General features: G+C 42.8%; 1 protein-coding gene across 5 annotated transcripts in view; it reads left to right on the top strand.

The window, feature by feature from the left end:
• Window positions 1-26797, top strand: part of FGF13 (fibroblast growth factor 13) — a 497912-nt gene that overhangs the window by 422779 nt on the left and 48336 nt on the right. For 4 of the 5 annotated variants that reach the window (XM_025460883.3, XM_025460886.2, XM_025460884.3 and 1 more), the window contains 2 exons: window positions 5854-5964; window positions 11605-11708. In XM_025460883.3, coding sequence (XP_025316668.1) covers window positions 5854-5964; window positions 11605-11708 — 215 coding nt within the window. Of the gene's footprint in view, window positions 1-3001; window positions 3900-5853; window positions 5965-11604; window positions 11709-26797 lie in introns of those variants that run through there. The other variant, XM_025460885.3, reaches the window with a different exon arrangement.

Raw genomic sequence — 26797 nt, 5'->3', positions numbered from 1 at the left:
GGGGTGCCTGGCTGGCTCAGCGGGCTGGGCGTGCGACTCTTGGTTTCAGCTCAGGTCATGATCTCAGGGTCCTGGAATGGAGCCGCTCCGGCACTTAGCAAGGAGTCTGCTTAAGATTCTCTGCCTCTGCCCCTCCTACAGCTTGCACTTGTGCGTGAGCATGTGTGCTCTCTCTCTCCTCTCTCAAATAAATAAATCTTAAAACAGAAAGAAATCATAGTCCCAGTGTATAAAATAGATGAAAGCAGAGATGCTGTGGTTGGAATGTGGGTGAAGGAACTTAAATCACCTCCACCTACTCTTAGGGCTCTGCAGAATACAATTTGAAAGCCATTAAGGTTGTCTAAAGGATGACTTTAAGGATGGGAATACGGTAGCCCCAACAGGAGAAATGGCATGCCCAAGGTCACACAGCCCATTAGTGGCAGAGACAGGATGAAAATATATGCCCCCTGTCACCCAGGCTAGAACTCTGTGTGACTTGAGCAGGAGAAAGGAGCTAAGGGTGCTTTCCCACCGAACGTGATCAGGGAGGGAGCTCGGTGGACAGTGCACTGGGAAGAGGGGGTCCGGGAGGAGCAAAGGTGAGTGGACCCACCCAGCACAGAGCAACTGGGAGCCCTGGGCTTAAGCAGGGTGCAGTGTAAACGGGGAGGAACAAAGCAAGACAGGAGAAAAAGTCACTGTGGAAATAGGTGTCAAAGGAAGATTCCTCACCCTCCCACTCAGATGCCATCCTCCTGGTGGAGTGGCAGTGAGGCAGAAAGGCAAGGCAAAAAATGCTTTTCCAGGGTTGGCTGCAGTTCTTTCATTATGCCTTCCTAAGGTGGATTAGGTTTGGGCACAGTTCTTTGAGAATTTGAGACTTACACTCACTCTTTGAGTTGAGAAGCACCTGCGAAATATACATGGGCATTAGGAAGGGATGAGATATATCTGTGTGATTAATGGCTAAGCTGATTGCATGGTATGATTTGGACCCAAAGTCAAATGGCTTTCCTTCCCTTTCCCCATGGATGATTCCCCCCTCTAGTCACAGGTCTCTGGGAATTCTATTAAGGAAGGAGACAGGAGAATTCTTGTGTGGTCTGTAGGCAGACAGGCCACAGGTGCTCAGTAGAAGTTAAAAGCATGCTGAAAGGGAGTAGGAACCCTTTAAGGTCCATTCCACACCCTGAATATTTTGCCCCTGGTCAGATCTTCTGAGGCCTCTTTTGGTGAGATTATTTCTCTTTATGGTAATTGGGATTTGAGTCCCCTACATCCGGAGCCAGGAAACATCCTCCTTCCCTTAAGAAGCAACGTAAATCAGTCACTCGTCAATTATTTTCAACAAACTGTTTATTGAGCATCAACTATATGTGACAGGAACTGCGCCAGGAGATGGGAATATAGTGGGGACCAAGACCCAGTCCCGATTTTCAAGGTGTTCCAAGTCCAGTGGGGGCCCACCAGGGTTTTTCCCTCCTGAATTAATGTCTGGAGTAGTGGGTACTGGAGTTGACTTGAGGTGCTAAAACTCTCTTCCAAGCCCATCCTCCCTGTGCTTTCGAGAGAGCCAAAAACACAGAGCCCGCAAACCTGGGGGGAGTTTCAGCCGTTCAGGCATGATTGTCCTGTAACCCTCCGCCTCAGTCCCTGCAACCTTCACCCCAGCCTGCCTTTGCAGGCTCCTATCAGTGCTTCTGATAGGGCCACAGACATTTCCAGACTGGGGACAAGTGGAAGGGGAGGTGGCAGCAGCTTCCCCTGTGGAGCAGTGAAATCTCCAGAAGGGTCAGGTGCTACAGCTCTGATGCGCCAAGAAGCCCAAAGGAGTTTCTCCTAGTTGGGAGCTCGGGCAAGAAGAGACTGGGCTCTGGGCATTTGGTTTTGCATCTGCATCAATTCTGAAAAGATCTGGAAATGGGGGGGGGGGGGTCCAGTAAGGAGCATAGTGGCAGCTCCGAGACAGCAGCCCTACTGTTGGCAGCTTCCTTTTTGGCATTAGAAATCAAGTAAAACGCTAGTGTATGTTTTGAAGATGGGAACGGGGATGGGGCATTCTCTTTGTTGCATCCTTGACCTCGAAACTCCTTTTTCTTCTCCAGATTAAAATATAGAACAGGGAAAGGACAGAACTTGTGAATAGAGTGAGGCGAGCAAAAGCCACACTCGATTCCTGAATTGGAGGGAGAGATGCTGCTAGGACTGGAGGAGGGGGGAAAAAAAAAAGACGTTAGAGGAGATTGGAGATGGGCCAGGGCTACAATAACGAGTCTCGGCGCTGCGTTTCCCCAATACTGCTTTGTGCACACGACCCGAGCTCTCCGGCTTGGATACCAAACCCAAACGAATGGTTTGGGGCAAGAGGAGAAGCGGGGTTCGGACGGCACAGATTGGCCTGTAATGAAAAGTCAGCAGAAACCACTGGGTGGCAGCGTGGTGTGCGAGCGCAGCTCTGCAGTGCCCGCCGCCGCCGCCGCCGCCGCCGCCGCCGCCGGGAGGGCCGAACCGTCTGCGAGCCCTGGCCTCCCTCCCGAAGGGCTACAAGTGTCGCCAGGCGAAATGGCTCAGCGGGTGTGCGTGTCTGGGGGAGGGGGCAGTTGTGAGTCGTACACCCCGGCAGGGGCCCGGCGAACTTCCCAGGGGCGCTAGCCCGGGGCGGTGTGGCCCGCTAAGAGTCCCACGGTAACGAAAGAGCCCACACCGCCACCCCCCCGCCACCTGCGGGCGGCCCCCCGCCCCCGCTCCTCCGGCCCAACTACCTCCTCCCGGGGCCCCTGCATCACCGCTTCCTCCCGAAGCTCCGTTTGGCCAGAGGAGGGCGGGAAGCCTCGAGCGGTGGGGCAGTGGCCGAGCCCCTACAGGTGTTAGCCTGCGCCGCCCGCCGGGGCCCGGGGGGGGGGGGGGGCGGGGGGCGGGGCGGCCGGGAGCCAGCGGGCTGGGCTCCGGGAGGGAGGGGCCGCCGGGGGAGGGGGCCTCGGGGAGGCCGCGGCGCTCTTCCGGAGGGTGCCTGCAGCGACTGGATTCCTATGCAGAGCCGGTGCCGCGCCCAGAGCAGCAGCAGCAGCCGCCACCGCCGCCGCCGCCGCCGCCGCCGCCGCCACGATGCGAGGCCGTTACCTGTTTGATCCCCGCCGGCCAGCCGGCGCGGGCCAACTTTTCCCGATCGCCAGGCCCCGAAGTTGCAAGGACTAGTCGGAGGCTCGGAGGGGCCAGGGCGAGGGCGCGCTCCCCCGCGCGCTGCCTCCTTCCCCCCTCCCGCCGCCCGCGCTCGCGGCCTCTCTCCCGCCCGCGCCGCTCCCTCCGCCCGCCTCCCCGCTCCGGCCCCCTCCGCGCGGCACAGGGCGGGGGGTGCCGCGAAACTCCGACCCGAGCCACTTGGACTCGCACAGTGTCCTCGGGGCGCAGGGGCCGAGCGCACGCAGCCGCGCCGCGCTGCCTCCGCCGCCAGTCTCGCAGCGATCCCGGCCCGGGCTGTGGCGTCGGCTCGGACCCAGGCAGCCCGCAGCCCGCGCGGGGGCCGGACCACCGCCCGAGGAGCGGGGACGGCATGCTGAGCCCCCTTCTCGGCTGACGGCCGAGCGCGGAGAAGCCCGGGCGAGCCCCGGCAAGGGAGGCGAGGGCGGCCGCGGCGCGAGACCGAGCGGACGCGCCGCGGAGGAGCGGGAGGCGAAGGCGAAGCCAGAGAGGGGCCGCCAAAGAAGTGGTGGTGGTGGGCGTCGTGGCCATGGCGGCGGCTATCGCCAGCTCGCTGATCCGTCAGAAGAGACAAGCCCGCGAGCGCGAGAAATCCAACGCCTGCAAGTGTGTCAGCAGCCCTAGCAAAGGCAAGACCAGCTGCGACAAAAACAAGTTAAACGTCTTTTCCCGGGTCAAACTCTTCGGCTCCAAGAAGAGGCGCAGAAGGAGACCAGGTTGGAAGGGGCGCTTGGACGGCTTTGGGGCTTTTTAAATTTTCCATACTTTACGAGAGTGGAGGGGGGTGGAGGGCGGGTATGTACGCGTAGGTGAGTTTGTCGGGGGCCCATCTGGTGCGGATGCGGCCACCTCGCCGGTGTGCGTGCGTGGGAAGCGATTGCTTTCTCGCCACGTTCCTAGCGGTAACTGGTTTGCTGCATTGCAACTGCCATGGGACGGGCGCAGAGCCCGGAGCCGCGCCGGCCCGGGGGCTGGGGGGGCGCCCTCCGCTTCGGACGCGCCGCATTTGTGCAAGCCCCGGGGGTCTCTGGCACGCGTGACCCAGACGTGGCTGCCGTGCGGAGCTGTGCGCGTGGCGTGGAAACTGCCGGCGCGGAGCCGGGCAGACACCGCCGCCCGCCCTGGTGAACCCGGAGAAACCCTCCTTTGCCTTTACCCCTGCAACTCTGACCCTTCCCCCGAGCCAGCTTCCACCCCCCGAGGGACGCGGGCTTTGGCTCTCTTGGCCTTGTGTTTCTTTGATCACTTTTAAGCTTATCGGGACAGACTTGACTTGTGGTGCACCCTGGAAATATTTGCTGGAGTGAGGGAGGCGGGGGGGAGTGGATTCCTAAAACCTTGGGGCAAAGAGCTTGGTGATCTGGTTAGGCTAGTAAAACTGGTTACTAAATGCTACAAAAATGCTGGATAGAGGAAAGAATTAAAACTCATCGCCAGATTGTAGGTCCTTTGGAACCTATTCGGTGAGAAGAGTAGCGCGCTGTTCCAGTGCCAGGGAAATTCACTCAGCTCTAGGTGTCAGGTTGCGTCAAGGTAAAGCTTCAGGCGAACCTGCAGCTTCTGTGGCTATCCTTCATCAAATGAATCCTTGACGCTGTTTTCTTACTTCTAACTAGATAAATAATACAGAATTTCAGACTTATTCATCAATTTGTGCCCTGTGTGGTTCACACGCTATGGAATGGAAACGCAGACATCCATTTTCTGTTTGCTCGAAGTTTTTAAGGCGTTCGCTGTGAATTGGGCTTGTTTTAAAAAAAGGCTTCAGCGGTTGCAAAGCATGATTATGTGGCCTGAATAATCACATACACATTATTTCGGTGCAGCTGTCTGTATTCAGTAAAAGCAAATTTTGGTAGCGCGGCTGTTATTGGTAAATTTGGTATTTTATTAAATCTATGGGGATTCATAATTGAGAATCCTTGTAATTGAGGACCCGTAGTTTAGATCTTCAGATTTCTGATACAAAATTTGAAAATAAACGTGAACTAATTTGCTTTCCTCCCCACCAACAAAAACACTGCTCTTCTTGCACCCATTTTCCCTAAGGTTATTTAACACGATAGAGTATGGTAATGGTTGTTTTTTTTTCCCCTTCTCCCCTCTTTTTCTGTAGCACAGCTCAGTTTTCTAAATGTGAGTCCTTTGATGGGGTTCCAGATTATTTATGCATTTTCAACATTATGATGGGAGGGGAATATTTATTCAAAGAGCAATAATTCCGAGAGAAGTCTTTGTTAGTGTGTTTTTGGTCTCTGGTTGGCAAACCACTCTAAATTATCTTGATTATTTCTCCTTCTCCTTCCACGCGCAAAGTGGCACATGGTTAAAAGGCAGAACATAACATTTGCCAACCCCTTCCGAATGCTCAATGAGATAGAGTACCACTCTGTAAGCCGAGGCACTCGGTATCAGAAACTAGCTACCACTGTCAGAAGAAGCTTTAGGGCTTGTCCCAGAGTGACGAGGTCAAAACCTATTTTTTTTTTCCCGGTCTGGAGATTCACTCTGAAATTTGGAGTTTGTTGGCTTGTTTTCTTTCAGAGGACTCTTTAAAGTTGGGGCGTGACCTTTTACACGAAAATTTGAAACTAGAATTTTGAATTCTGCGTCTTTTCAGCTACACATGCACAACTTACCAATTGATCCCAATCCTCGTTGTCTTTGCAGAGCCACAACTTAAGGGTATAGTCACCAAACTCTACAGCCGACAAGGCTACCACTTGCAGCTGCAAGCAGATGGAACCATTGATGGCACAAAAGACGAGGACAGCACTTACAGTAAGTGACTGCAGAATAAATAGCATAGCCCCAGCGTGTCTTGGCATTGTGTTTTCTTCGTTTTTCTTTTAAGCTAACAACGCTTGTGAAATTCGGACCTGAATGCAAAAAAATACAGTCAACACTTGTAATCCTGTTGATGCTGGTGAACCTAAAGGAAGTTGAACGTGAAAATATGTAAAGTAGTGAACTAGAGCAGATAATGTTGACACCATCGGAAGAACAATCCAAATGTCATCTCCATGGTAATCTGGATATTATGGCTGTCCTTTGGATTTTATTACTTTTTTCCCACAGAAAATTTACTCACCCCCACACTGATCCTGAAATAGCATGCTATCTCTACTCTTAAGAACCGGTCTCATCCCAAGAGAGAGGAGTGGTTTCGTGTCATGAGAACTCATCATTACAAGCTTTCACTCCTGCAACCCTCACCCCCACACACACACACTGATAACTCTGAGACTAATTGGGAATTTAACGACTGAGATACCTCCACAGGTGGGTGAAGGGATTTCTTTTAGTGATTGATTGATTGATTGATTGATTACCTTGGATTAAGTAAAGACCAAGTTGGGACCATAATGGTGAACCTAAAAAAAGGAAACACATCAAAAATCAAGGCAATTTTATTTCTAATTATTGAAGTAATGTGATGATGAGATGTTATATAACCTTTTTATCACATATGCTTTTATTTGTTTGAAGTAATAAAAACAAACTTGCAAATAGTGAAGCTTCTCTTCCCTCATGACTACTGTTTTCCTGCAATTCATAGATTTCTGCAGACCCATTAACTGTTCCATTAGGCTGAAGCACCTAGTTCTCACAATTCACTCTCTATTTTCCCTAATTTATATTGCAATTCCATCAGACTTCAATAATTTCCCAGAAACATCCCCTTTATGGGCTAAGAAAACAGCTAAGGAAAGCCGGTCAGAAGGCTAACAAGTCCTCTGAAGCATTTTTAGAGATGTTGGGCTGTAGACAGCAAAGCCATAGACAGGGGTCCCCATGCTAAGTGTCAAAGGAGTTTCTCACCTTTTAAAAATGCCTCCTGGGCTGATGTCCAAGCTAGGACGTCAAGAGGAAGTCACCTTTAATTACCCTTGAAGAAAGCCCTGGTGGTACCTAGGATGAAAAACATCCATACCAGATGAGGTCTTCACTGCTTTTGCGAAATGCTGTGGTACTGTTGTGATATGAAAGTTCTACAGTGAGTATCCTAGATGTTCTTTTGTGCATACTCTTCTATTTGAAAAAATTAGTCAGATGTAACTAGAGGATTTTACTGTAATCATATAATAGACAATTAATACATAATGATCAGTAATAAAACATTCCCATAAATCATATATACAAATCAGTGTTCGGGGAAGGAAAGGGCAGTGGGTGTGAGCCAGTCTATTTATTCGAAGTGCCTGGGCAAAACGGATCTAGTGGGCATTATTGAAAGCAAGTTTATGATTAGCTGCTAATGAGCACCATCAAGTTTTCCTCCATCTGTTTCTAACGTCTTCTCTCCATTAAAATCAGAGAAAAAATTATTTGGGGGGTCCAGTGTTCACATGTGTTTTCTTGAAAAGGAAAAACTTTTTTTTTTTTTTTTTTTTTTTTTTCATTTTTTTTTTTTATTGGTGTTCAATTTACTAACATACAGAATAACACCCAGTGCCCGTCACCCATTCACTCCCACCCCCCGCCCTTCTCCCCTTCCACCACCCCTAGTTCGTTTCCCAGAGTTAGCAGTCTTTACGTTCTGTCTCCGAAAAGGAAAAACTTTTTAAAATCAGACAGTGCACTTGTATTTTGTAAACAGCAGCATACCAAATGTATCAAGATCACATGGTATGTAGTCATTTTAAGACATGTATACACTTGCACACTTGAATGCATGCACACAGGCAAACACATATATGTATGTATATCAAGATTCTGTTTCCTACAGTGGAGCTTTAAATCACGTAGTAGGTTTCATTCTTCAGTTCCTATATACTCATAGCTTCTGCCTTTGTCTTATACCTGTGACTGATACGAATGGCATTTCTGTGTACTAATGATATTATAAGACCTTGAAAGAGCTTAGCCTGATAAGCAGAGTCTGTTTTGAGGCAGAATGAAATAATAAGAGGTAAGTCAACCAGTGGTAAGTATTACCACAACGTGAAGCATTCAGATGAAGAGGATCTCGAAAGACATAGCAAGTCTGTGCGGCTTGACCCTACCCCAGATGCCAAGTGTGGCCAGAGGCCGAGGGGACCAGCTAATCTCCCCAGTTGAGGATATTGTAGGGCATAAATCATCATGAAGGATGTTTAATGATTAAAATGATCATCATTACAATGGAAGTCTAGCCATGTGAATTCATTCCTTTTTCCCCCCTAAAGCCAAGCAATTTTCTTGGCATTCATTCATTTTTTTAAATGAGTAGAACAAGAATACAAGTTGTTTTTTTTCTTCAACTGTAACTCTTTCATTTATATAGTGTTTCCTTAATATGTATTCTGGATACCACGTTTATATTTTTCTTATATTTATTTATTTTTAGGACCTTTCATCCTTTTTTTTTTCTCATTTTGTTCAAATTGAGTTGATGATACTTGAATTCTGACATGGTAAGCAAAATCATGACAAAACAAATTCGTTCACATTTGTCCAGATATTATCTCTTCCTAAAAAAACATATGTTGTATATTATTATGCGTTTAAGCTGACCTTTGATATATTATTACAATGGTTGATGTCAGTTCAATAAAATCTCATCGTGAGCAAATCATCCGTTGTAAATTATGTATTTTCCCCCTGAAAAGGATAAGATGATAGATACTTCGTGGCAGCAATTTTATTCTAATCTGCCTTGGGTGGGATGAAGGCTATTTTCAAAGAATAGGCAACTTTCCCTTCAAATCTCCAGCCATGTTACCCGTTCATTTTGTCAAGTCTTCCCAATCTACATTAAGATACACTTCTAGTAATTGCTCCCTTTGAGAAATTGACCTTAGCCCAACGAATGAAGAAGGATGACCTCAGTAATCCTATCCAGTAAACAGTAAGTGCCAACTTGTGCACATCTCTGAGAAGATGATCCCTTCAGGGTAGAAGGAGTTTAATTGGTTTTATGTAGACACACAGAACAAACAAGAAACAAAAGCCTTTTTATTTATTAAAAGATTCTTCAAAACTTTGATGGAAATGGAAGAGATTTTAGGTGTTGAATGGATGTGTTTTAGATACATGAATGAAGTCAATTATTTTCTTCTCATATTTAGAATATTTGCATCCTAATTGAAATAGTATCTTCTGTCCTTGAGGGAGTACTCCAGATTTAGAGAAGCACAGACACACAGGAAAATATTGATTCTGCCCAAGCTTACCGCTGATAACATTTCTTTGCATTCTTATCTGGAAAGGGTGCCCCTTCAGACTTTCAGCCAACCCAGTTTATGATCTATCTGGAATGTCTAAAGAAAAGAAAAGATTGGACTAGGATGACCAGCCACTGTTTACTTTTTCTGCTTTCTTCAATTTTTTTTTTTGTTTTAGGGTGCTGATTTTTGTCACAGAAATTTATGGTACATAATGAAAAATTCATGTTCTACCAGCTAGTTTGTGCCATTATTCAGGAACAGAGAATCTCAGACGTGGATTACTGATAGTTTTTGCTTTTCTTCCACCTCATGCTATCTGATATTTGGAATTCAAGCATTTTATTGCTTATTAAAACCCACACCAGAGAGTGATTGAGGCATGTGGTGAAAATCAAATCTTTTTCTCTCTCTTACTTTTGTCTTTTTTTCTTTTTTGCTTGTTACAAGCTGCATTGAGAGAATTAAGGAGGTTCTGAATGTTGTGAAGAATGAGGTTCTAGAAACATTCTGAATTTCATTTATCATTCCCTGTCCTCTATTACTATGACTGAACTAGGATTCAGACACAGACTGGTATTCTAGTTGTCTGGTGGTATGCAGTGGTATGGCTTTTACGCAAAAACCCATATGGAAGTTTTTGTTTTCTAGATCCCAGATTTTTTTTAAACGAGAACTTTTATATAATGGGATTATGATCTATCACATTCCAAAAATATGATATTATCATGCTTTCACTGCACAGATTGCTATCAATACACAAATGTGTGTTGAGCACCTCTGTGAGCAAGGCATCATCAACAGAAAGAGATACATACATGACATACGCAAAAATACAGACTCCTTTCCTATGCATTGCATTGTCAAATATAGCATGAGATTCTGGCTTGCAATCTGTGCAATTACTTTCCTTTACCTCACATAACAGAAGGGCACAGCTTTTAATATGATGAGCATTGAATGAGGTGCCATCAGTGGCATGTGGTAGGAACACTTGTATTTTGAACTGTACAATATGTCCTAGCTGCTCTCTGGTAACACCCTGATTTTAAGGGAAATATACATTGTAGGCTCCCCAAGGAATATTTAGTTCTTCATTAATATTTCTAATCCACATTACCCCACCTACTGCAGCAGTGTGTGTGTGTGTGTGTGTGTGTGTGTGTGTGTATCAAGGTGAGAGATCTCAGAAAAGCTATTCTTACCCATATGGTGACTCTCTTACATTCTTGTTCACAGAAATGATAGCAGACCAATATATCATCTTCAGTAAACTTACACACCAAGGCAAAAATCATCAACATTGGTCTATGACTCTTGAAAGGTGCACAGGCTAGCTTCAAAAGATGTGTGTGGCAAGCACTACGTTTTAAAAATGTACTGTTTTATTTTTATTCACAGTGTAGGAGGGAGTAGACAGCTGGTAGGGGGAGGACGCCCACTGGTTTTCTCCAGTGAGTGGTGTGTGATTGTGAGGAGAGGCTGGGTGTAAGTTTCACGCAATCAAACCTTCAAATGGAGAAATGAAGGCCTCTTTGGTACCAGCTGGCTGCCTACTTACAACTATTTTGCTAAATAAACAAACAGACCTCTTAGTTCATTATTTGTACTCCTATCACCTTTGTTACTAGACACTAAAAGCTAGGCACGGCCCCCCACCGCCATCCCAAACCCTATCTTGGAAAATGTTGGTTCTTTAAGAAATACTGAAATACTACTCCAGGAACATAAGACTACAAAATGACTTTTTTTTTCAAGGCCTGGATTTATTTTTGGGTTGTTGCATTGGAAATAATACAGATAATTTAGATGAGGGAGTTAGACTAGTATCTTTTCTAAGATTCTAGGAATATCTCCCCAACTGGTAGATCATAACCATTTCTGTGAATTTTAGCAGTCATCTAGGCGGGGAGAGCAGTTTAAAATAGTTCGTTGAGGATAAAGTTATTTAATATATCGACCAATTCCTGAAACTGTAGCTCTCCAAAAGCATCGGGATTCCCTACTTCCAACACTATACAAACCATGGGATTGTCTTTCATTTCCCCAGGATGTTTGACAATATGCAGCCATAGCAGAGCGCCAGTTTTGTGACTGCAAGCAGACACACAAGCATACTAAGGGGTAGAAGAGGGCCTATCTATCTGTCTATGTGTGAATATGTAGACATATTTTTACCAAGCACACGTTACTTTTGGAGGGCCAGACCTGCTGGAAACAAAAGCTATGGAACTCAGAATGATAACATTATTTTCACATTCTCTTTTGATTTTAGCCCTATTTAACCTCATCCCTGTGGGTCTTCGAGTGGTGGCCATCCAAGGAGTTCAGACCAAGCTGTATTTGGCAATGAACAGCGAGGGATACCTGTACACCTCGGTAAGCCTTTCACTGGCTTGTGCTTTGACTACTCTGGTTTTCATCAGATGTGAAATAAAATATGCTGCATATGTGTTATCATTGCAGATTTCTGTGATGAGGAAGAATGTTCTTGATGGAAATATCCCATCTGAAAGGACAAATTAACTTCCAGTGAAAATTATATCTATTGCTGGTTAATCATTTGAAGCTAACGTTTTTGGTATAAAATCAAAGAGCCACTAAACTTTTTTGCATACGATGATACTTGGGTTATCATTTTATGTAGCGTATAATATAATGCTCTGCCTTGCTGTCTTGCTTTGCAGCTGTGGGAAGCAAAGCCATTTCTATAGCGCAGCTCAACATGTGTTTATCCATGTTTCCTCCTCAAGAAATCAAGGAGACCTCTTCCTCAAATTAACTGTAAGACATAAAAGACAATTCTGGAAGTGTCTCTATTTCTTATCTTCAGTTCAATTCAGTCACACTGGCTATCTCTACTCCTTTTTCCATCAGGCACATTTCAGCCTCTCCATGTGTACAAATTCCTGCTTTTCCCAAGAAATTTGTGGACAGTGTAGACAACAATTCAGTTAGGAACCTGAGGCCGAATTCCACTTTTTAAAAATGTTTAACATTTAAATACAGGCAGAAGCGGTACAGTTATCAGGGTGAAGATTTCACTCTTCCCACTAAATGTAGTTCCCTATCACAGGAGACACCTTAATCTGTGGATAGTCTGTAATCTTCGTTTGGAATTTCTTATCTTTCAAGAAAAGGCTAGGATGTGTAAAATGGAGAGAATTGCTTGTCAAGCTTCCCGCTGGAAGCTTGTCATGGAGGCTGTTCCAGTGGTTGGAGAAATCTGTTCCTCCAACTGCCAGAATGCTTAACCTGTAAATCCTTGTGCTCTCGAGTCTGTTCCCTGAGGTTATTGCAAAGCCAGGTGTGTAGAAAGACTGTTGGCAGGTGTGGTGGAAACCATGACATAGCCCTGGTTTTCAGAGTCCAGGCTGAGAGAGAGTTGGGAGAAGAGTAAGACCACAGAGGGCCGACTCATTTGCCAAACTGGGTAGTCTGTTTCATATTTACCAGAAAAGAGTAATCACCAGCATGATCCTCTCACCCTGGTCACTATCAGCTTCCTATCAGGCCATTTCAAAGGTCTTGTCGAATAAATGCAGGGGCTTTATCATGTTCAACAAATGAAAAATTTGGATTTATTGCTATATTCATGGGCTCTGCCATTTATCAATACATTGCTCTTATTATAAAGGATAGGAAAGGAGATTTGTTTTTCAGGTTTGTGTGTTAAGGTAAGAGAATTTAATAATGCAGGATTTTAACTAACATCACTTAGATCCACAGCCTACCTCAACAGGACCAGATACAAAGGTAGGTTCTTAATAAAAAGTAAATGCTTGTTTTCTGAAACTACAGTGCAGGCATGGGAAGGAAATGGAATATACAAAGCATACTTTTGAGAAGGTAAATACCAGATGGCATAGAAACTAATTATTAGCATTACTGGTCAAAGATCCAGAAGGTTGATTTTTTTTAAATCTTGCAACAATAACTGTAATTTTGGAAATAACAAGTTAGAGTGAGGAAAAAGTTATGTAAGTTAGGTAATATGTCAGGTGCCCCCACTGAAGAAAATTAGAGCACTCAGTATTACATTTAGGGAACTGAGATAAAAAATTTATAGCCTACCATTCAGACTGACCATTATTTTAGCAAACAGGTAAATGCCAACATGAGCTCATTTCTAAGGAAGACTTCCCAGGAGGAATCAGCATTATAGATTGATGGGCTTCCTTTCCACGCTTGGGCAAACTGATAGCGAAATGTGGGACACTTTGTATGTATTTCCCTTTAAGGAAAAGGAACCTTGAGTAAGCAAAGGAAAGAACCTTTGTTTTCATTGAGGGAGGAAAGCTGTCTGATTGATAACCCTGGAGTTCATATAGGGAAAACATCCAGTTAGTCTGCTCCAGGAAAGAATCTGAATCTCCTCCAGGATATATTTTCCAGTTCTCCTTATTACTTCTCTTGGATCATGGCTTGGAATCCCTTCCCTGTGTTGATCACCCATTTCGTCATCATTTAAAGTATGGTGCCCAGAGTCTGTTAGGATAGAGTCTATCTTAGTGACTTTGGCATCTTGTGGTGTTGCGACCAAAAAGCTAAAGGAAATAACCCTCATCAAAAGAGAGAGGATCATTCTTCACTTATATGAAACCGTGGCGCTTCTACTGCTGACAATTGTATGCAGTTTTGTGAAGTGCCACTTAGCAAAGAGAAAATGGTTTTGGACAACGACCTAAGGATGAAGCAAAAATAGGGTGATGTGGGCAAGTAAAAAAAAAAAAATCTATTAGAAAATGATCTCAGTGAGGCATGACTAAGGTGTGCCTTAGAGCATTTGCAGTGACACTGGCTAAAAGGACATGTATTCATGAGCTGTTTTAGAGGTGGAATCACCAGGATTTGGTGGCTGACTGGATTTGGAGGGAAAGCAGGACCATCATGTATGGTCGAACATGTACGCTTGCCATTCACTGCCCAGATGGGAGTAAAGTAGTTTCCGGTAGAGACACTTCTTAAAATTTGCACAATGACGGGTCATGAGGGACCGTGAGGTGTGGGGGAGAAGGAGAATCCTACCTTTGGCAGTTTGATGGTGAAGCTATTAGCCAACATAGAGAATAAAGGAAAAAGCAGACCTGGGAAAGAAGATACCCAAGCATAGCTTGCTATCGATACTTGAAAATATGAACGTGGAGTTTGAGAAAGATGTGAGCTAGAGATAAAATGTGGGAGTTATTGCATGTAGGTGGTGGTTGATGCCATGAGAATAGTTGGGAGAATATGTAGCACAAGAAGAAAAAGAGAGTTTGTCAAGTAATATTAGGGAATACCATCATGTAGGTGGCCAGCAGCAGAAAAAGACCTAATTGTGGCAGATATCATGGTGTTACAAAAGCTAAGAGAGGAGAGTTTTCAGAAGAGTCAGCAGTGTCAGATGCTTCCGAGAAAATAAGGAAAACAGAAACTAGGAAGAGGTCATAGGAAAGTCTTCAGTGATCTTGACAAGAACATTTCCAGTGGAGTCACGGGGACAGAAACCATGGACTGTACTGGATAACTTGAGGAGTGAATGGGAAGGGAGAAGTAGAGGCAGTAGGTATAGCATCTCCAACAGGAAGACATGAGTATTTAGAGGAGGACACAGGATGGAAGGTTCTTTGGTTAAGACACTTGAATATACCGGTCATGCGAAGGGAAAGAGCCAATATAGAGGCAGGAAGTAAAGACATGGGAAATGGAATCATTTATGGAGTGGGGTCCCAAAGGAGTGGAGGAGACTGATGGAATTGAGTGTTTTAAGTGAAAGGATTAAGTTCACTTTGGTAAGAAGGAGGCCACCCTGACAGTAGCAGCCAAAGAGATGAGGACAGACACAAGCATCAGTGTCCTAAGCCTGCAGCTGATGGATGAGAAAGTTGAGGAATTTGTAGCCGAATGACCTGCATTCTCCCTCAATGAAGTAGAATGAAAATCAGCCCCCCCCCGGGGGTGGGGAGTGAAGATTGGGAACACCCGTTTTGGGAAAGGGACATGCAGTCTACTGACCAGGGCTTCCGAGACTGAGGCTCCTGAACCCAGTCCAGCCCAGGACCTGTTTTTCGTAAATAAAGTTTTATTGGAACACAGTCACATCCGCTCACTGACTCCTTGTCTCTGACTGCTTTTGTGCTATCACAGCAGAGTTGTAGCAGAGCCTGTAGGACCCACAGAGGCTAAATTATTTACTATCTTCCCCTTTACCAAAAAAACTTTGCTGAATCCTAGTCAGACCGTGGTTCTCAGCTTAGCTACCTACTAGAATCACCGGGGGACCTTTAAAAAAATTCCATTCTACACTCAAACTAATTACATCAGAATAGTTAAAGGTGATGTCGGTGCAGGACATATTTTCTAAAACTCCCCAGCTGATGCTACCAGGTATCCTGGGTGGAACAGCACTGCTCTAGGGCCAAGACAACTAATTGCCGAATGGCACCAAGAACTGCTCCTGCCCCCACCATGAAGTCAGAAACCATTAACTCAGACGCATTTTTGGCCTTTAGCTGAAATTTCCAACGCTAATCTTGTTTTTCTGCTCTTTGAAACAAATCGACTTTACATTTCTTTTTTTTTTTTTTAAATTTATGATAGTCACACAGAGAGAGAGAGAGAGAGAGAGAGAGAGAGAGGCAGAGACACGGGCAGAGGGAGGAGCAGGCTCCATGCACCGGGAGCCCGACGTGGGATTCGATCCCGGGTCTCCAGGATCGCGCCCTGGGCCAAAGGCAGGCGCCAAACCGCTGCGCCACCCAGGGATCCCTTTTTTTTTTTTTTTTTTTGACTTTACATTTCTGAAGGACTCATTCTTGAGATGAAGGAAAATGCTGATCCTTGGAAGAGCCCTCTCACTTTCTTCCCTTGTATTTCTTTCTATGCTTTTGCATTTCCGTTTGTACGACTTCAATTTCTCTGAAGTTCCATTTTATGTTTTTTTTTTACTGTTTCTTCCCCTCCTTTTTGCCCATTACATAAACAATACCTCTGTGTTGTTGTTGCCACAGAGATAGTAATTTATTTTCCATGATTAATCCTAGGATTCCTGCACTGCACCCTCCCCCCTCCTTTTTTTTTTCTTGTTGCCACGGGGGACAGACTTGATGTAGGCTCAAGTGGCAGTGAGAAACCATCTGTGGCACAGAGAATCATAATTAGCCATTATTTCATAACATACTTACTTTTGTCGATGATAGAACTCAGGCTTTCTGGAGCTGTAAGGAAATTAATATTCATTGAGCATAGAGAACATTTTTCATACCTTTGGCTTTTCTTTACCAATAATGAGCTGTACACAAGCTTTTGAGAGTTCCTCAAAACTTTATAGTATAAATATTTAATAGCATAAAGCTGTTCATAATCCATATTTCAGAACCAGTTGAAATAAATAAGTAGTAACTGCAGAAAATCAAGAGTCTTAAATGTGAAAATATTATCAATGTCCTAGTATCTGTTTTTAGGAGGAGTAATACCAGATGCTAGAAACAGAACACAAACTCAAAGCTATACCAAAAGCATTTTATTTTGATTTTGGAATGTTACAGAACTCAGCAGCAGCCTTTTAACCTGCCTCATTACTTCACCTCTCATCAACACCGCTTTTCCATGTCCAGAGTGCACAATGTTGCTTGAGGTGTTCGTTGGAGTTGGGGGCAATAATGTGGGGTCAAGTAGAAACCCTTTGACAAGTAAACCGTTTCCATTCACACATTCCTAGAGAGGACTTACTGGAGTGATTTTACTGCCAGGTTTATGGTCCTGGGACTACCACAGCAAATCAGATGCAAGATCAGGAAGCAGGTCTCTCTGAGAGTCAGCTTGATGCCATGGGAATGAAGCGGGCTGTGTCCCTGATCCCAGGGGCCCAGTCAGACTTGGAATCTGAACTACAGGGACAGATTTTTCCTTCTCTGCTGGAGTATTTCCAAATACCTTAAATTTACCAAGTTTCTTCTCCCATCACAGATGTTCATCTTGATGATCCAATCAAGATATTGTCTGATTTTCCACCATATAGTTCTTGCTTTTTTTTTTCCTTTGCAACTAGTAAACAACCCATTGGCAGATGCTTTGAGTAGGTATCCTACTCCTTAAAAACCCAATTTTTAACATTATATTTTCAAGAATCCCAAACCTCTTTAGAAAAATATGATAAGTAATCAAAAATTTGAGAAATGACCATTGATTCTTAGCTATGTCATATAAGTTTACCAATAGCTAAACCAAGGTAGAGAAAAATGAACATGTTTTTTACAAAGTGAAGAAGCATCATAAAAAATAGGATCCAGAAGCAAAGGGTTTCCAGGGTTTAGCATTCTGGTCACTGGGCTTAAATATCAGCAAAAGGTTAGTTTATATCATTTGGGGGAATTAAAATCAGTTCTGAGGGGATCCCTGGGTGGCTCAGCGGTTTAGCACCTGCCTTCAGCCCAGGCATGATCCTGGAGTCCTGGGATGGAGTCCCAGGTCAGGCTCCCTGCATGGAGCCTGCTTCTCCCTCTCACTGTGTCTCTGCCCCATTCATTCTCTCTCTCTCTCAAATAAATAAATAAAATCTTAAAAAAATAAAAAATAAATAAAATCAGTTCTGATAGATGTTTTAACTTCAGACTGTGGGTGAGGGGCTCATTTGTGTTAAAAGGCCTCAGATGCTCAGCACACTTAGCTGTCAACTGCGAGCTTACTCTTGTGCAGACTTGTTTTGTTTCTCGTATTTCAGTATGTGACAATTTAAGGTCTAATTTTAAGTGATATGACTTCCCAGCTGTAGCCCATATTCTAATTAAGAAAGGATGTTAAAGTTTAGATGAATTCCTTGATCAATTCAGTGTGATGAATGTCCTCCTAGCAAACATTTGTAACATATAAAATGTTTGAGTCCTGTTAAATCCAAATATCAGTAAATCCATAAAATTTAACTTCTAGGGTTATTGTCATAGAGGCTTATAAATTTAATTAGAATTAAATGAAGGGCACTGGTTTAAACATGACAACTGTAATGTTTAGGGAAGTAAGAATGACCCAATTATATAAGGAAATAGATTTAAAATAAACACAAACGCTATTAATATCCAGGACAGAAGAACATGATCATTATCTAATCAAAATTGATTTCTTCGATGGATTTTGCATGCAGCCAGTAGCCGTCATGTAGAACTCCCCTACAGAACTAGGAGACACAAATTCTAACATGTCATTAAAAGTTTAGCTTCTTTGTATAGTTCAGTTAGAAATCCACAAAGTATTGGATTTGATTTATTTAATATAAAATTAGAAAAAGGTTGACTGAAAACTTAGGTCCCCAATTTTGGTGCCTATATCCAGCAGGCTTGTTGGATCAAATTATTTTACAGAAAGAAAAACAGAAAACAAGCCCATTTTATTTGTTAATGAATAGCTCTGCTAGCTCAAGAGCTAAATTTTATGTTTTAAAGAGGCTTTCAGATATTGGGTTGATACTATTGAGGTAGATATCATTATAATTATTGTATTGAAAAATATGCTGTATATGGTTGTATTCATCTTCAATATTCTTCAGAATACCAGTGAATCAGCATAATTTTCAAACTCAAAATACATTTCCCAAGTCACAGATTATTTCAAATGTTTAGTTCTCTTTCCATTTCGTGGAAGTTTCATTCAAATGTGAAAGAAAATCAAGCTTGGCAGTATTTGAATATGAAATTAGATAAATCTGGTTGTTTGTACCTTCACAGTCAAGTGCCTTCGCTTTATAGTCTCTGTAAAAACAGAGCCCAAACTGGTAAATTATTTAGAGTGAAAGTATAGTTTCTCAGATAGAAGAATGACTGAGGATGGTACTTTCTCAGGAATCAAAGAGACAATAGTAGTTGTAGCTAAATAGAGCGAGATTGGCTCCATATTCTGTTTTTGAGGCCAAGTTGAAAAAATCATCCAAATGAGAGGTCATGGGGCACATATTTAAAAGAGTGTCTCATGGCTTTAACTCAGAAGCTGCATTCATATTTGTAGGAAAAAAGCCAGTCTCACGGAGCTAAAGAATAAAATAACTGGCAAGAATGAGGAAGAGGAATTTTAGCAAGTATAGCCAGATGTAGGGGGGTAACCCATGAGTGCTCACACGCGTGCTTGTTCTTATGCACACACACAACACACATACACAAAGACAAATGGAAGAAGCCAGTCTTGCATTCATTGCTCTGTTGCTATTATGGGAGTAGTTATTTTGGAATTCCCAAAATAAATCTGTTTTAAATATATACCCTACACTGAACATGCAATACCTTTGGAGATTGCTCTAGCAACATTCTCAGTGATGCTTACTAGCTGTATAGAACAGAGCACATGAGACCTTGTAGGGACATTTCGTGCAGTTATCCAGTGAGTCTCATGTCTTGATGCAGGCAGTGCTTTTAGTCCTTCCCTTCTTACTTGTAGAACTTTAATCCATAGTGTGATGGAAAAAAACAGAGATCATCAAGGCTTTTTTTTTTTTTTTTTGACCATCCTTTTCAGGAAAGTTGTGTTTTCAAATAGTTTACCTACCAATCCTCTACTCATTAAGTAGTAATTGATTTCTCTCCACCCCCTTAGTCAAAGAGCAACATATGCCAAAAACTACCTTTTTAGTAAGTTTTAAACTTATTAATAAAGATGTGTATAATAAAAAATAAAGGCAAATCATGCTATTTGTGTCAGGCCTTTTGAATATGTGAAATAAGTGACAGGGCCCCATTATAACCCTTCATGGATCCTCTCAAGTGTTAATAGTTCCAGGTTACCTAAGAAAGTGAATTACTAAGGGGCCCCTGGAGGGCTCAGTTGATTAAGCAATTAAGTGTCTGACTCTTGATCTCAGCTCAGGTCTTGACCTCAGGGTAATGAGTTCAAGCCCCATTTTGGGCTCCGTGCTGGGTGTAGAACCTACTTAAAAATAAATAGTGAATTAGTGAGACCCAAAAAAATTGAAGGCAGCAGCACTGGTTTTAGTGGTTACCCCACTCAAAGGGAATTGTGACTTCTGAACAGGGAAACTTTAAATGAAAGCATTTCTCTGATCATTATAATAGCTGTAACCAAGGTTAATGACTGGCAAGCCCCTGACTAATACATTTAATATGTTTTACCCAGCAGAATGTGTGAATAGATAACACGTCCATGCTAAAATTCTGATTAAGTTATTCATCAGATACTCTGATGCTAACTGCTTTTGACAGTCTGGAAGTGGAACTGCTGGGAAAGCCTCAATTGATTTCTTGGATATATTTTGCATACAGCCAGCAGCCATAATTTAGACCACACCCTTCCATAAAGGCCCCAGATGTGGATAGGAACTCTGGCTCAGCATATAATGGGTGTAGCCAAAATTAGAGGTGACGTGGAGTTTTACCCAAGAAAAAAATTATTACAGGTATTTGGAAAAGTCAAATGTAAATAACAACCCCAAGGCATGAACAACTTAGCAGTAATACAGAGGATGAAAAAGGCTTAACAGAGGGAGGGTATGAATCATCCCATAATACTTTCATAATTGACGATGAGACACCAGAAAGCGACAGTGATAGCTTTCGGAAAAGAGATTCCAACTGGTAAAACTCCATTATATATAGCAAACACTATAACAGAAAAGCCTGTGCGTAACAAATCCATTGCTCTAATCTGGCCAGGAAATCAGCAAGGTTACAGTAGCAACAAAAAGTATTTTGGTTGTTTGGTTAAAGAATTCTTAAAAATGTTGTGTAAAATATTCCCTGATTCCTGTCTACGTCCTGATGATTCCCTGTAATACAAGTGCTAATGAAAGAGCCTCTCTGCAGGCTGTTTGCACTGAAGAAGACTGAAGTTGAGCCTACAGGCAGAGATCTCCTGAAAACTCCTCCCATGCCTCTGGTCTCAAAAGCCCAGTCACATGTCTCAACTCCCAGAGAACCAGAGGCATGAAATGGTCTAGGAGCTCGGGCGGCCAATCAGTGACCAGATATCCGGGGAACATCCCCAAGGTACCAGGCTATAATCTGGCCACAGTGATCACATTGCTCCATACAATGGCTGTCCTATGTTCAGAGCCCTGATTCTTTTTTTTTTAAGATTCTATTTATTTATTTATTCATGAGAGACACAGAGAGAAAGGCAGAGACATAGGCAGAAGGAGAAGCAGGCTATCCCCAGGGAGCCTGATGCAGGACTCAATCTCAGGACCCCGGAATCACTCCCTGAGCCAAAGGCAGATACCCAACCACTGAACCACCCAGGCATCCCCAGAGCACTGATTCTTAATAGTTGATCTACCAGGGGAAGGATTGGCATGAACTGTTCCTCCCCAACTTCTGCAGCCTGGCAATGCTATTTTTACTCCTGAACTCACTGTAAGAAAATGCCATATAAGGAGGGCGGGGGGTGGGAGTGAATGGGTGACGGGCTCTGGGTGTTATTCTGTATGTTAGTAAATTGAACACCAATAAAAAATAAATTAAAAAAAAATAGAAGAAAAAAAAAAAAGAAAGAAAATGCCATATAGGGAAACAATTTGAATGTCCTTGGGGATGGGGGTGGGTTGAGGGTGCTGCTTTATGGAAATTTACCAGTTGTATTAAGCAGTATATATTGGGTATTTGGCACTGAAATCTTAGGAGATCACATTAAGACCATGTTTATATATCATGGGATGGTTAAATTGAATAGAATGGAAAGATGGTTTTCAATTATATCAAGAAATGATGGAAGTCGAAGGGCTTTAAAAGTCTTGTGAATGTGTTGAGCACCTGGGTGGCTCAGGGGTTGAGCTTCTGCCTTTGGCTCAGGTCATGATCCTGGGGTTCTGGGATTGAGTCCCACATCAGGCTCCTTGCAGGGAGGCTGCTTCTCCCTCTGCCTGTGTCTCTACCTCTCTCATGAATAAATACATAGTTTTTTTTTTAAAGTCTTGTAAACGTGTGACTCCACTTGCATAACATAAGTGAGTTACAGTGGATTCAACAAACCAGAGCTTTGAGATATGTCAGATTCCACCTGTCATATTTGGACAATGCCACTGGGAAATCTTTCCCTCCAGTTTTCTACAATTTCATCCTGTAGTAGTAGCCATAGCAAAGAGAAACGATGCTGACCCGTAGACCCAGATACAACTTCTTGGGGCTATAACATGCAAGATATATTAACACCTGCTATTTTGAGGAATACAAAGTACTTATTTCTCCAGAACGGAATGATCATTTCCTACCAGTGACTTTCATGATTGCTGAAGAAACAGAGTCAGATTTTTGACTCTACGATCTCCTTTTGTTCTGAAATCCTTGTTACTCATGTTCCTTCTCTTTGATTAGATGGGTGGTTACTTGGCAGGTTAACAGAGACATTAGGTAGATAAAAAAGCACATTTATTAAAGTCGTTTATTACATTTATATCCCTAATATCCTTTCCAACAAGGGAAGCCACTTAGCCAACTCATTGTGTTTCTCATACTCTTCTATTCCCAAAGAGGATTATTTGCTCAAACAAAAAGTTCCACTCCCAGTAGGACTGTCAATAAATCAAAGCATTTGTCTGCCACAAGGGTATTTGAATCTTAAATTGCACATAATATGGCACACGATGGCACACATAATAGGCTCAGGAAACACTTTAACTGCTAGTGGCTCTGATCTAGGTGTGAGACTTGATTTAAACCGATAATTAACCTTGAGAGTGGAGCTCAACAGAACCGTGATAAGTGGTTTTGCTCAGTACATTTCTTTGCTCTGGACCTTGCTGTGATTTCTGTTCACATGGAGGGCACGCAGAACAGTATTTTATTTTACGAGATGTGGAATCTCTTGGTCTGCCTTCCCTCCAGATTTTGAGGTGATGCTCTTTTCTCATCATAACTGATCGTTTTATTCACCACCCCTCACTAATAGCATCTGTCTTGAAGCCCTGAAGCCTTAGTGAGACTAGCAGAGTTTTGACATCAAGGGAGGTTTTTTCTGTTTTATTTGTTTTCCAGTATCTGTAATACATTCTGGTGATGTTCATCAATTGGCATGAGCCACTGCCAGTTCTTGCTTTCAGAGAGGTGCAGGCTCTGCCTCTTGGTGCTCGCACCTGGATGTGGACACACAGAGACAGTTGTTCTACAAGTTGCCGGATGGTAGTGTTGTTTTTGTAGTTGTGTACCATCAAAACACGCAAAAGAAGCAAGCGAACAGGTGAAGAATAATAATAGTAAAGGAATGTAAGAATTCCACATGTGTTTGAAAGCGTTCTGGATTAGGGACGCCTGGGTGGCTCAGTGGTTGAGCGCCTGCCTTTGGCTCAGGGTGTGATCCCAGGTCCAGGGATCAAGTCCTGCGTCGGGCTCCCTGCAGGGAGCCTGCTTCTCCCTCTGCCTGTGTCTCTGCCTCTCTCTCTGTTCTCATGAATAAAAAGAAAGAAAGAAAGAAAGAAAGAAAGAAAGAAAGAAAGAAAGAAAGAAAGAAAGAAAGAAAGAAAACCAATTCTGGATTAGATTCAATTCAGACTGTTGGTTTGGCAGTGAGGACCTTTGGTCTCGGCAGTGTTAGGGAGCTGAAATGAAAATAGAATGTGATTCCTTCCCCAGTGTTATCAGTACTCTGAAGTTCTGCCTTGCTCCCAAGTGCTAGGTTACACCCTCAGGTTCAGAAGTGTGGGAGCAAGTGGCCCTGGCCCTCCCTGATCCCTGCCCCAGCCTTAGTGGTAAAGATCTGCCAGGAGATTGCAGCTACTCGGTGAATCAGGAGAGGAGGTAACAGGATGGCACACATTTTCACGTAAGTTCACCTCGTTGCCTTTTACCCCTCATTTGTGCTACTATTCAAACAAGTAGCTGGGCCAACAGGGTTTTTTTTTTTTTTGTATATTTTTTTATTGGAGTTCGATTTGCCAACATGTAGTATAATACCCAGTGCACATCCCAGCAAGTGCCCCCCTCGGTGCCCGTCAGCCAACAGGTTTTAAATTATTTGATTACCTCCTTAAAGGTCAGGTTTTCCTATTTTATTTCACATTTTTCCAGAATATTTGACAAAGGGTGTTCTGTGGTGGTAAATATAGAAGCATACGTATGATAAATAGTCTTTTTATGTGGTCATTCTCCCATTTGGGAGGGGACTTGCCATTTTTGTCAGAATAATTGTGAACTACCATAGTTTAAAAATGGGAACCATAATGATATTCGATTGGTGCTATGGTAGGTTCTTGTACTGGCTACAGATAATATAAAAAAAAAGCAGGCTGAAATAAGATGGATGGTTAGTTGATTTGGATCTTTGCTTTAACCACCAATGCTTAATTGAGTGGGTTTTTAAATATTTTATTATTATTACACATTATTGTTACACATCCCTGAATGGTGACCTAAGTCAGCCTTTGAGAGGCTTTACAGACATAGAATCTAGCCTTTTTCTATGTATAACTAAGTAATCCTAAAGAATAGGTGTCATTTACACAATTTGTTGGAATCACTCCTTTAATGATATATATTTTTTAAGATTTTATTTATTTATTCATGAGAGACAGATAGAGAGAGAGAGAGAGCGACAGAGGGAGAAGCAGGCTCCATGCAGGGAGCCTGACGTGGGACTCAATCCCAGGTCTCCAGGATCAGGCCCTGGGCTGAAGGGTGCGCTAAACCGCTGAGCCACCTGGGCTGCCCAATGGTATAGTTTTTTTAGCTGACATTGCATAGACTTCATCAAGTCCAAAATTCAGTAATCCAAGAAATTCTACCAAGATACCAAATGTCATTTGTATAGAGGTAAAAGCATATTGAGGTTTCTCTGTGTGAAGCATGTCATAAGAGTATGAGATACCAACCCACTGATACACTGAATCAAGAGCATTTATTAGTAGTTAAATCCTCCTTTTTATATGGCTCTGCACTTCTCAACCTGAGGGACCTGAAACCTCATATGGTGCGTTTCAGTCAGGGGAAATGAAAATGTGAAAAAAACCTGGCGAATGTCTTCAGCAAGTTGCTCATTTCTGGCACATTAGTTAATTACTTTGCAAATTGTTCATCATGTTCCCATTTCACTTTTATAAGCACAATAACACTTCTTTTTCTAAATGTTAACAACGTTTAATTTCTTAATGAATCGATGACTATTCCATAGGTTATAAATTAGCATATGGATTCACCCAACCGACTGGCTACTCTACATTTTCAAACATTTGTTGGAGCATGAGGGAAAAATTGAAGCCAACTAGTGATACTTTGACATAAGTAATATATTTTCTCTTAGAGGTTAAGATTAAACTTTGTTCTTGGGCCGCCTGGGTGGCTCAATGGTTGAGCATCTGACTTTGGCTCGGGTTGTGATCCCGGGGTCCAGGATCTAATTCCGCATCGGGCTCCATGAAGGGAGCCTGCTTCTCCCTCTGCCTATGTCTTTGCCTCTGTGTGTGTGTGTCTCATGAATAAATAAAATCTTTTAAAAAGTAAAATAAACTTTGTTGTTAAAAGCAGCAAGATATTAAAAAAATACTCTTTTTTCATGGGGAATTTAAGTATTACAGTCATGAAAAAATTTTGTCTTTTCTACTCCATTTTATTAAACCTTTATTTGCTCTTACTATTGCCACTCAGCCTATTACCATTTCATCACAAATCAGTGTTTTATTCAGTGTACTGAGGAAATTAATCTTTCATGAAGCTACATGCAAGGCTGCTATACCAGAATCCATGATGAGTCAAAAGTTCCTGGGGGTCCCTTGATATAAATACACTCTCTTTATATAGGAAGATCCCATTTGAGAGAGTTTATTTAGTTTGTGTCATGCCAGAGAAATTTGGCTATAAAAAGAATTTCCATTCTAAGTTTGTCCCATCTCTAGGACTCCCAAGAATTTTATAGAGGCCCAGTGTAGTCATAATATTAAAATAATAATATTAAGTATGGTGATATATTCGTTTGGAGCCCTGCTGCCTACATCACCTTACATCACAGTCTGTGTCTTGAGAAGTGGTTGAGAAAAATTATTGAATTTGGATTACTATTTTGTGCTGCTGAATTAAATAAAAAGTCAAAATAGGTATGTTGTGTAACAAATAAACAGTAGTCTGAAATTCATCATTCTATTTAATTTTTTTATCATTATGGCTTGAGTTACACTAATATGGTTCTTTGTCCTTCTAGAAGTTGTAGGTGTGTATGTCATCTTTATATATTAGGCAGTGCTGGCCAGGAAACATGAAGTGGTTTTCTTGCAAGATACGTGAAGTTTTCTTTAGCTGTTTCATGAATTTTGAGTCTTCCACAGAATCCCACAATCTCTGCCTGTGTTATAATCTTGTAGCAGATTCATAGAGTTTCCAGAGTTTTCCTAGCTGTGATGTTGGCAGTCATTCCCAAGGCAATTATGTATCATGAGTGGTGGTCCCACATAATTCAAGAGCAAATTCTTCCTCTAGACAGTTTTGTTGTATTTCCTTGTGGGTGCTAAAAGAAGCTTCCTAGCCAACTGAGTTTTAATTCCTGCTTTTAATTGAAATTTTCTTTTGTAA

The sequence above is a fragment of the Canis lupus genome, chromosome X (genome assembly GCF_003254725.2).
Source record: "Canis lupus dingo isolate Sandy chromosome X, ASM325472v2, whole genome shotgun sequence".
Taxonomy (NCBI): Eukaryota; Metazoa; Chordata; class Mammalia; order Carnivora; family Canidae; genus Canis; species Canis lupus.
Note: the sequence above shows the minus strand (reverse complement) of the source record. Positions and strands in the feature narration are given on the sequence as shown.